Source organism: Thamnophis sirtalis, unplaced genomic scaffold, assembly GCF_051295495.1.
Source record: "Thamnophis sirtalis isolate CommonGarterSnake01/CBP01778 unplaced genomic scaffold, rThaSir2_p1.2 scaffold_3, whole genome shotgun sequence".
In the NCBI taxonomy this organism is placed as follows: domain Eukaryota; kingdom Metazoa; phylum Chordata; class Lepidosauria; order Squamata; family Natricidae; genus Thamnophis; species Thamnophis sirtalis.
This window is the reverse complement of record NW_028261383.1, coordinates 6,290,744-6,301,400: the sequence shown is the minus strand read 5'-3', so window position 1 is coordinate 6,301,400 and position 10,657 is coordinate 6,290,744. Positions and strand designations below refer to the sequence as shown.

The 10,657-nt window shown below is 38.8% G+C and overlaps 1 protein-coding gene across 1 annotated transcript; it reads left to right on the top strand.

The window, feature by feature from the left end:
* Positions 1-2,125: 2,125 nt before the first annotated feature.
* LOC148047073 (vomeronasal type-2 receptor 26-like) lies at positions 2,126-9,823 on the top strand. Its single transcript, XM_087707724.1, has 7 exons — positions 2,126-2,234; positions 2,391-2,634; positions 3,606-3,897; positions 4,498-4,905; positions 4,990-5,310; positions 6,895-7,126; positions 8,928-9,823. The coding sequence occupies exons 1-7, from the start codon at positions 2,126-2,128 to the stop codon at positions 9,821-9,823; spliced, it is 2,502 nt and encodes an 833-aa protein (XP_087563850.1).
* Positions 9,824-10,657: the final 834 nt, after the last annotated feature.

The window sequence follows — 10,657 nt, the reverse complement described above, 5'->3', positions numbered from 1 at the left end:
TAAGTGGTCCCGCTTGTTGGCTTTGACAATATTTATATTTATATATTTATATTTTAATTTATTTGTATGCCGCCCTTTTCCCTGAAGGGACTCAGGCCGGCTCACAACTCAAAGGGAGGGGAAAGACAAACAAGTTACAAAAAACATAAAAAACCATGCATAATTTAAAAAGTACAACAGTCATACCATTCGAAGTGGGGCAGCGAGTCTTTAGCCCCAGGCCTGTTGGAACAGCCAGGTTTTAAGGGCTATGCGGAAGGCCTGGAGGGTGTGAGGGTACGAATCTCCACGGGGAGTTCATTCCAGAGGGTCGGAGCAGCCACAGAGAAGGCCCTCCTCCGGGTAGTCACCAGTCGACACTGGCCGGCTGATGGAATTCGGAGGAGGCCTAGTCTGTGGGATCTAATTGGTCTAGTGGAGGTAATTGGCAGTAGGCGGTCTCTCAAGTACCCAGATCCAATACCATGAAGGGCTTTGTAGGTGACAACTAGCACCTTGAAGCGTACCCGGAGATCAACAGGCAGCCAGTGCAGCTCGCGGAGGATAGGTGTTACGTGGGTGAACCGAGGCGCACCCACGATCGCTCGCGCGGCTGCATTCTGGACAAGCTGAAGTCGCCGAATACTCTTCAAGGGCAGCCCCATGTAGAGCACGTTGCAGTACTCCAGTCTGGAGGTCACAAGGGCACGAGTGACTGTTGTGAGAGCCTCCCGGTTCAGGTAGGGATGCAACTGGTGCACCAGGCGGACCTGGGCAAATGGGAGTTTCTTGGTATTGAAAGAACACGAGTAACATAAATCCTGTTGTTAGGAACAGAAGTAGGGCAAAAAAGAGCAGGACGATGCTGATATCTTCCTCATAAGACAGGAAGGATATAATTTGGAGATACATTGGACCTGGCCCTCATTTAGATATTTATTACCTGGACACTTGGTGCATTTTTCACTTTTTAAATTTCAAGAAATATATTCTTGGAAAAAACAGTTTGTACCACAAACATTTTTAAAGAAACATTTGTTAACAATTAAAACAAAAAGAAAATTCTGAAGAATATAATTATCTATCTATCTATCTATCTATCTATCTATCTATCTATCTATCTATCTATCTATCTATCTATCTATCTATCAATCAATCTATCTATCTATCTATCTATCTATCTATCTATCTATCTATCTATCTATCATCTCTCTGTCTCCCTCTTTCCATTTTTTTGTACTTCTCCTTTTTGTCTTTCAGTTTATCTATCAGAGAGATCTTTGTGTAGCCAGGCAGGTTCTTCTTGAATTTCTTGTTTTTCTTTTTCAGTGGTATTGTGATGGATTGGGCTTTTATGATCATTAATTTATTATCATTAATTTATTTTATTTTTATGATCTATTATAAAATAAATTATATGTTTATGTTATGAAATAATATAGTTTATTTTACTTTATTTATGGCTTTTATCATTAATTTTATGATCATTAACATATTCATTGATTTATCTCTAAGGATATGCATATTTACAGGATTTTCTTCCTTTTTTTGCAGTGGTCCTTGACCATAATAAACTTGTTTTTCCTATGATTTAAGTCCACCCTCACAAATAAAGAACAGCTTTTTTATCCAATAAAGAATAGTTATTTAAAAAAATAATCAAAAAAATTTGAAATGCCCCAAAAATAGCACTTTGAAGTTACACTTTTGATTAACGTAATGAATAAAAGTAATTGTCAGAGATTCCAGTCATGTTGTTTACATTATAAGAAAGAAGAAGGAATCATATGAAAAAGATCAGTCACCAATTTCTCAACAAAGGAAGCCAAAAAATATCACAAATGAAGATCAACTATATCTATATTGAGGATTAATCATCCACACATGCTGAAAATCTCTCTTGAGAGTTGAATGTCTAAAGAGATTTTCTAAGGGATGTTTGGGACAAAGTTCTCCCATCTCCTTCCTTGGCTCATTTTCAGAGTTTCACCCCATTTGTGATGCCTCCCATTGGGCTCCTGCATGTTGATTTACTCAGAGTTGAGAGTGGTGATGTCTCTCTCTGTTTCCATTATCCAAATCATAGTTATTTATTTGTTGTCTTGGTGGTAAATCTCTAAAGACTTTCTGGGGGGGGGGAATCAGAATGCTATACAGTGATAATATGCTTTCAGCTTCGTATCACATCAAAGCCTTGTTAGCAAATATCTTTGCACTGGAAAATGTTGGTGTCATGAATGGCTCAGGAGAAAAAGGCAACATGAGAGGCCTTTAAGACAAGCAGGGGCTGCATTTCATCTCCCATCCTTGGTGACTGACTGAACTCTGTCTGAATTAGGAAACCTCTGAATGACTGTTTTGGAAAAAGGTTTTGACTTCCTCCACTTCTTCATATTACTGTTTCTTCAAAGTAGACATAGAGCTGGAGACTCCATCAGGAGCACAAGTCATGTTGCTACTTCTGCTGCTTCTGGGGTCCCAGGCAGTCTGGGGGAGTCTCAAAGCCAAATGCCTCCTGACTCTGACTAAGGATGAGGAGGAGCCAATGAACCTTTACAGGCCAGGAGAGATTGTCATTGGTGGCCTAGTCCATGCAAAACAGTCTGCGCTTGAAAAGTTAATGTTCAACAAAAGTCCTGTGTTTGAATTTTTTCAGTAAGTCAAAGTTCCTGCATGCATTAGAGCTATTCCATTCCATTCTGATTTCTCATATTCCAGCCTTCCCTCTTACAGTGAATGGTACTCTTGATCTGCTAGTTTTTCTCTCTTTCTGTCTGTTTTCATCCTTGGGGATTCATTTGCCACCCTGCAGCTGATTTGAAATTTTCAAATAAGCAATCAGTAGAGATCTTTGAAGAAGAATCATCCACTGTTCTTGATATCTTTTGGGCAGAACAGGACTGTGGATGGTGAAGAGAGGGTGGTTTTTCTCTTCTAACACTCCCTTGCTGGATAAGATGGTCAACATGGCTATGCACAAATTAATATCCCCCACAATTTTTATTCCATACCAAAATTCACTAATTAAATAAATGAATCCCAGATCAAAATTTATTTTACTTACATGTGTGAATCCCAATTGAGCGGATACTAGGCATTTTAATTGTACAATCACTTAAAAGTCAATTAAGACTCCATTTTAGAAATATGTAAACAATGTAAACATCTCCACAAATTAATTACTTACTCCATTTGTTAACAATCATAAATTCCCATAGTGCAGGACTTAATTGTGAAAATATCAGAATTTACAGAAGAAATTATCTGTAAAAAAGTTTGGAAGTCATTAATATATTTCTAAATTTTATTTTATTTTCCTTTTTAATTTCTTGCACTTTTCCTTCCTTTCTTTTTTGTTTTGATTAGTCTTTTATTTTATATAAAATCCTTAATAAATATCACACAAAGAAGAATAAGTCAAAATCTAGTAATATTTAGATTACATTTGAAATAAAATGCATTCAGTTTTTGAAAGTAAAATATAGATTGAAAGAATCTCAGGGCTGCATTCAAATGTGTAACTTTTTAAAAAGATTTGAAATAAACTATCCAAACATATACTGAAATGTCAACATTAATAAAATTTAATTTCCATTGATTGCATTCAAATATATTCATATTTTTAGCACAACACAAAGAAACATCTACAAATTGCTATCCTTCCCTTTTGCCATACAAGAAATCAACCAGAATGCCAAACATTCATTCAATGTCACCCTGGGTTATAACATCTACGATGATTACTATAATGAACAAATAACTTCTGAGGCTTTGCTGGACCTGCTTTTGGAGGGGGAGGCCAACGTTCCCAACTACAGCTGTGGAAGACAGAGAAACACAGTGGCTGTTCTAGACGAGGCTAATAGTGAGATCGCCATCCATGTTTCGAACATTTTGGGAACCTACAAAATGCCACAGGTGTGTCTTTGTTAAGAAGATAATTTTTGGTCATGCTTTCAGTCAGACATAGCAATAGCAATAGCAATAGCAGTTAGACTTATATACCGCTTCATAGGGCTTTCAGCCCTCTCTAAGCGGTTTACAGAGTCAGCATATTGCCCCCAACAACAATCCGGGTCCTCATTTTACCCACCTTGGAAGGATGGAAGGCTGAGTCAACCCTGAGCTGGTGAGATTTGAACAGCCGAACTGCAGAACTTCAGTTAGCTGAAGTAGCCTGCAGTGCTGCATTTAACCACTGCGCCACCTCGGCTCTCGACATCTTCTGTTATAAATGAAGAGTAAAATTCTACTATGGGGATTGTATAAATTAAAGATGAATCGGTCAAATGAGAGAAGGATCCCAGCAGACAAATATCTTTCTGGTACACTCCTAATGCAGATTGTGAATCTCTGCTGGCTTCTTGCTGCACTGAAGTGAGCAGAGAAGCAACTAAAGAGAAGAATGAGGTCCCTACAAAAAGTTCTTCTGTGCTAGGAGTGGAACAATGTCTAGATTGGGGGTAGATTTTTGCTTTTATGGGTCTCAGATAGAATTTTCTTTTTTCCCCTTTTCAGATCAGTTACAGTATAAATTCCCAGATTCAGAACGACAAAATGCAGTTTCCTTTCTTCTACCCAATGGTCCCAGCAGAAGACATCCTGTACCCAGGGATAGTGAAGCTCCTCCTCTATTTCAAGTGGACCTTGGCTGGTCTTCTTGCTGCACACAACGAGAATGGAGAAAGGTTCCTAAAGACGATGACTTCTATGCTGGAAAAGAATGCCATTTGTTCATTTATATTACAAATATTTAACAAAACTGGGAAAACCAACATAGACCTTTATCATTCCATCTATTGGATAAAGTTGAAAGTCATTATTTATGGTGTAGAATTTAATTCATTCAGTATAGGGGTTGTGCAGCTAGATTCATTACTTGATATCTTGTCTGAAATCAAGAGAGGAAAAGTCCTGATCACAACAGTACGCTGGGACTTCCTTCCTTATTTGGGACCTGATAACTTTTCCTCTAAATACATCCATAGTATTTTTTCCTTTCTAATGAAGAAAACAAACAAAGTGACAAAGTATGGTTCATATAATAGGTTTTCATATCCCATGGGACTCTTTGCGGCAAAGACCTTCCAGTGTTCTTACTCAAAGGAAGCCTTTTCAGTGAAAACCTGGGAACGGTGCAAGCAGAGTGAAGAACTGGGGACTCTCAGGAAGGAGGAGATGGATCAGATCCTGATTGTGGACCACTTTTTCATTTGCAACACAATCTGGGCTGTGGGACGAGCCTTAAAGGCAGCTTATTCATCCAGATCCAGGAGGAGAACATTTAAAGGCAGCAAGCATTTGAAAACTCCAGTGATGAAAGCATGGCAGGTACTGTATTTCTTTCCTATTGCACAGCTCTCCATTGCAGCTGAGAATTCATTTCCAATTTTAAGTACTGGGTAACTATTCTGACAATAGTATTAATTTATTCTGAATATAATAATTATTTTTTATTTTATTTTTATTTCTTTATTTAGTTTGTCAAACATGTACAAGATAACAGGTATAAATATAAACATGACATGAACAAGGAAATGAGTACAAATAAATGGGGACAGTAGGACAGGGACGTCTGCTTATGCACACCCCCTTTACAGAGCTCTTAGGAATGGAGTGAGGTCCATGGTAGACAATTTAAGGTTGAAGCTATGGGGTTAGAGGATGTAATTATGGAGTCAGGTAGAGCATTCCAGGCATTGACCACTCTCTTGCTGAAATTGTATTTTCTGCAATCGAGTTTGGAGGAGTTTACCTTGAGTATGTATTGTTGTTTGCCTGAGGATTATTGAGGTTGTAGCTGAAATAGTCGTTGACAGGAAGAATGTTGTAGCAGCTAATTTTGTGCACTAATTCCAACTTTCTACTGATTTCTTTTTTGCATTTGTTTCATCCTACACATTTGTTTTGTCATTTCTTTTAAAAAGCTTCTTGGAAAATGTAGATTTTCCTCTCCTTTTTTCTTCTTTGGCTCTTCAGAAGCAGGAGCACTACTGTGTCCCACCCACACAGTCTAAAAAAGTGTGTTGTGTATATTAGGCAGTTCTAATACTTCAGACCCCATCATCTCCAGGGTTGCCTCTCTGCTCCAGAACAACCTTTATCCAGAGTGAGTCTCATTCCTTAGCTAAGAACCAGGCTCTTCCCCAGCTCAAAACTCTCAGTTGGATCTGAGACAGCAAAGGCTCTCATCAAGCAGCAGGATATGGACAAATATCTTTGGTCAAGAATTTAAGAGGTCAGGAAAGCCCAGGTGAGAAGGTGAAAGTTTGAAATGGGGAAGTTTCTAAAAGAAGCAGAAGTGAAGACTGTTCCATAAGATATTCCATGGACATTCCATAAAATTAAAAGGATGTGGCTTAACTGGGAAGAGAGATCATATTTCACAGTGAAGATCTCCACATTTCTTCTCCATGCCAAGTGGCCCCTCTATCACCTCAATGCAAACTTTCATAAGCACAACATACTAGTAGAGCAAAGGCCCCCATAAACATCCTCAAAGTGAGCAAAAAACTTTGTTCTTGATGATCTACTTATTGACCTATTTGCTATATGTGTTGTTGACAGCAATGTACAAAATTTCATTTTGGCTTCCCTAGCAGAATTCCTTCAATGTGTTTGTGCATAAATATTAGGGTTTTAAGGTTGTCCTCATTAGGTCACCCTGAATGTATTGTTTGGTATATTACAAATATTTGGTATATTCCAAATAGTTGGTTTTCCAAATTCTGCAGTGACAATTATGAATGGGAAGAGATAAAGGGCATCATCCTTGTTTTCAAAGTTAATCCTTCTAATGAGATTTTTGTTGAATATTTCTCAGTGTAGATCCTTCATTCCAACTCAAGCAGAAGAGCCTTGCCAAAGAGCTTTCTCTGTCTCATTTAACATTGTCCATTTTCATTTCAATTCCAGCTTCATTCCTTCCTTCGAACCTCCCAGTTTTATAATAACAGCATTGAAGGGGTGTATTTGAATGAGAATGGAGAACTGGTAGCAGACGTGGACATTGTAGCCAATGTGGTTTTCCTCAATATGTCTGCTTTCAAACTGACAGTTGGGAGTCTAGACAGACTGGGATCCTTGGATTTCAAGATGAGGATCAACAATAAAACTATTGCAGAGCTGGAACTGGACAGCAATGTGGGTTAAAGACATTATCTTTTTTTAAGGTCTTAGCAAGAGGATTGCAGAGTTGGGGCAGGGACAGGCTTGGGATATCATCTCAGTTCTCCCAGACTGGAAATATATTTTGTGATTAGATGTTCCTGAGTTTATGAGAAAAATTTCCTTCAATATTCCAGTATTTCATTTAACTGTTTGACAGTCTCCTTCAAGGAAGCTAGATTTAAATCACAGGACAAGACGATTCATTTTGCCAAACTGGAGAATCAATTCAATTTTAAATAAATACATTGAGAATATCAACTAAAAATGGTAATATGGGAAGCATTAGAAGGGAAGATAAACAGGCAAAAAAACAAGCAGCTGAATCAGTTCAACGAGCTGTAAGCAGTTTGTAGGCTTCAAATATAGCACAGCTAAGCCTTCAACTGAAAATCCCCAAACATTTCTTTTGATCTGTTTTAGGAAAGACAATAATTCATTTTGTGGAAGTTGTTTCCTCTTCTCTCTTTCCCTGCAGCCCCTGCCTTCTTCCAGGTGTGTGGAAAGCTGCCTTCCTGGATTCATGAGGGTAGCTCAGGAAGGGAGCCCGATCTGCTGCTATGACTGTCATCCTTGTGCAGAAGGAACCATCTCCACTCAGGAAGGTGTGTGATAGCAAGAGAAAAGGGCAGACTTTAGGAAGACCACAGTTCTTCAGATTTTCCATGAATATGCATTTTGAAATGATTGATTAGAGTGGGGCCCACCCCTTTGAATATTGATAAATGTATTTGATAGTGAATTATAAGATGATCTTTGGGGCCAATCTGATTTACAGTCAAGAAAATATGGATACAAATCATGGACAAAGATATAGGATGTGAGGGTTGAATATTGTCTTACACTACAGGAGAGATAATTTCCCTTGCTCATTATCTTAATTGATAATTGATTCCAATACATGATGATGGGTTAGGGTTGCTTCTTAAGTCAGGTTGCATTCAGCTACCTTTAATCAAAGGATGTATTTCTTTGCTAAAGGAATTTTACAGATTGTGTTTGCTGTGTTCTTCATTCTACTTTCGGGGGGCGGAGTTCTTGGAAATCTTTTGTAAAGGTAAAGATTCCCCTCACACATATGGGCTAGTTGTTCCTAACTCTAGGTGGGGGGTGGTGTGCTCATCTCTGTTCAAAGCCAAAGAGCCAATGCTGTCCAAAGACATCTCCGTAGTCATTTGGCTGGCATGACTAAACACTGAAGGCTTTTACCTTCCCACCAAAGGTGGTTCCTGTTTTTCTATTTGCATTTTTACATGTTTTCAAACTTGTAGGTCAGCAGAGCTGGGACAATTAACAGGAGCTCACTCTGTTATGAAGCACTAGGGATTCGAACCGCCAAACTGCTGACCTGTCAATCAAGAAGCTCAGCGTCTTAGTCACTTAGCCACCCTGTCCCATTAGTCTTATGTAGTAATCCTCTATTCAGTCTATTTTTATCAGTCTCAGGTAATTCCTGACATTCCATAGGTGATGCTGAAGGCTCTTCCTTAAAGTCATTTTCTGAGTCCTTGCCAGAGGAAAGGAGAGGAGGAGGGATAGGGGTTAGCAATTCTTCACATGTACTTCATTCCATTGTAGCTTGGCTTTCATAGGGACATTAAATCTTGGATAAAATGGTAACAGTAAAAAAGAAAGAATATTAAGACATTCTAGCTAGGAGGAAATAAAGAAATATATTGATTTCACCTACAGTCATTCACACCAAAAACCAGTTTACCCAAACAATACATTTTATTTTAAAAAATGTGTTAAAGGAGGATCCTACTCTTGCTCTTTTTCAGATGCAGACAAATGTATTAAATGTCCAGAAGATCAACATCCAAACACCAATCGAGTTCGCTGTATTCCCAAGATGAAAAGCTTTCTTTCTTATAAGGAAAATCTGGGGATCATCTTGACTTCCATTGCCTTATTCTTTTCTTTAATCACAGGCTTTGGCTTGTGGATTTTCATTAGATTCAGGGAAACACCAATCGTCAAAGCCAACAACTGGGATCTCTCCTACATCCTCCTAGCCTCTCTCCTGCTTTCCATCTTGACCTCCTTCCTGTTCATTGGCCGGCCAAGGAAAGTGACCTGCCTCCTCCGACAAACAGCCTTCAGCATTATATTCTCAGTTGCCATTTCTTCAATCTTGGCCAAAACAATCACAGTGGTGTTAGCCTTTTTGGCAACAAAACCAGGGAATAAAGTGCAGAGATGGCTGGGAAAGAGCTTGGCCAACTCCATCATCCTTTCTTGTTCTGGGCTCCAAGTTGTCATCTGCAGTATCTGGTTGGGCATTTCCCCCCCATTCCCTGACTCTGACATGCACTCCCAACCTAGAGAGATCATCCTACAATGCAATGAAGGCTCTGTCACCATGTTTTATATTGCCCTGGGATACATGGGCTTCATGTCTGCTGTCTGCTTCATGGTGGCTTTTCTGGCCAGGAACCTTCCTGGTGCCTTCAATGAAGCCAAGCTGATATCTTTCAGCATGCTGGTCTTCTGCAGTGTCTGGGTGTCCTTTGTGCCAGCCTACCTGAGCACCAAAGGGAAGTACATGGTGGCTGTTCAGATCTTCTCCATCTTGGCCTCCAGTGCTGGATTGTTAGGCTGTATCTTCTTTCCCAAATGCTACATTATTATTTTTAGGCCAAATCTGAATACCAAAGAACATCTCATGTCAAAATAAAATATAAAAAGGGACTTTTACAAGTTTCATTTTTAAAAAAAATGTCATTTAGGTGGCTTGTTTAACAGGTTTTGATCATTTAATCTTTGTTTATTTAAACTAATTACTTGCCTAGAAATTGTTCTAGGTAGCTTACAATCAAGGAAAAAAGAAGAAAGATTAAAACAATATATAGAACCTCTAACTTTGGTTTAAAACTGACAAAGATGGGAAGGAAGGGAGCAAGAAGCACTTGGGGATGAGATATTCCACTGATTCCTAAAACTACGTCTCTTTATTTTCCTCTATATTCCTAAATAAATCAGTAACAATATAGTAAGTCTTATTTGTAGTCACAATAGTGTGGGTAAAATCAGTTTCAAGATGAATGGGTCTTTGTAATAGGCAAATCGAGCAGTGGTGAGTTCCTCTTGGTTCGGACCAGTTCAGCCAAACCAGTAGTAGCCTGGTGGCCTGGGTTGCTGGAACCAGCAGTGACCCAGACCTGCCATGCCCCTGAAGTGGTTCTCCAGGCAGCACGGTTTTGTTTTTGACTTCTATGCATGCACAGAGCATTTTTTGTTGTACTGGACATGTGCATGTAGCAAACCAGCAGTAGTGGCTGCCAGAACCCACCACTGAAATGGAGACATAAGGAATGTGGTCTTGTGGTTCCTAGTAACCTTTGGTAAGTTTCATCATAACATACCTGTAGCAACCTCTGAATCTGAAGATGCAAATATTTCTTCTATCTAAGACTAATTTTCTTTGCAGATCTAACAGAAGGGCAAGAAGTAACCTGAGATTTATTATATTATTATTTATGAATATATATGTATGGATCATTTTCTCCTT

Coding starts and splice junctions, on each gene's coding strand:
- LOC148047073 (XM_087707724.1), top strand. CDS start 2,126: ATGCTATACAGTGATAATATGCTTTCAGCTTCGTATCACATCAAAGCC. Junction 2,235..2,390: donor GAATGGCTCAGGAGAAAAAG/GCAACATGAGAG, acceptor GTTTCTTCAAAG/TAGACATAGAGCTGGAGACT. Junction 7,127..8,927: donor GGAACTGGACAGCAATGTGG/GTTAAAGACATT, acceptor GCTCTTTTTCAG/ATGCAGACAAATGTATTAAA.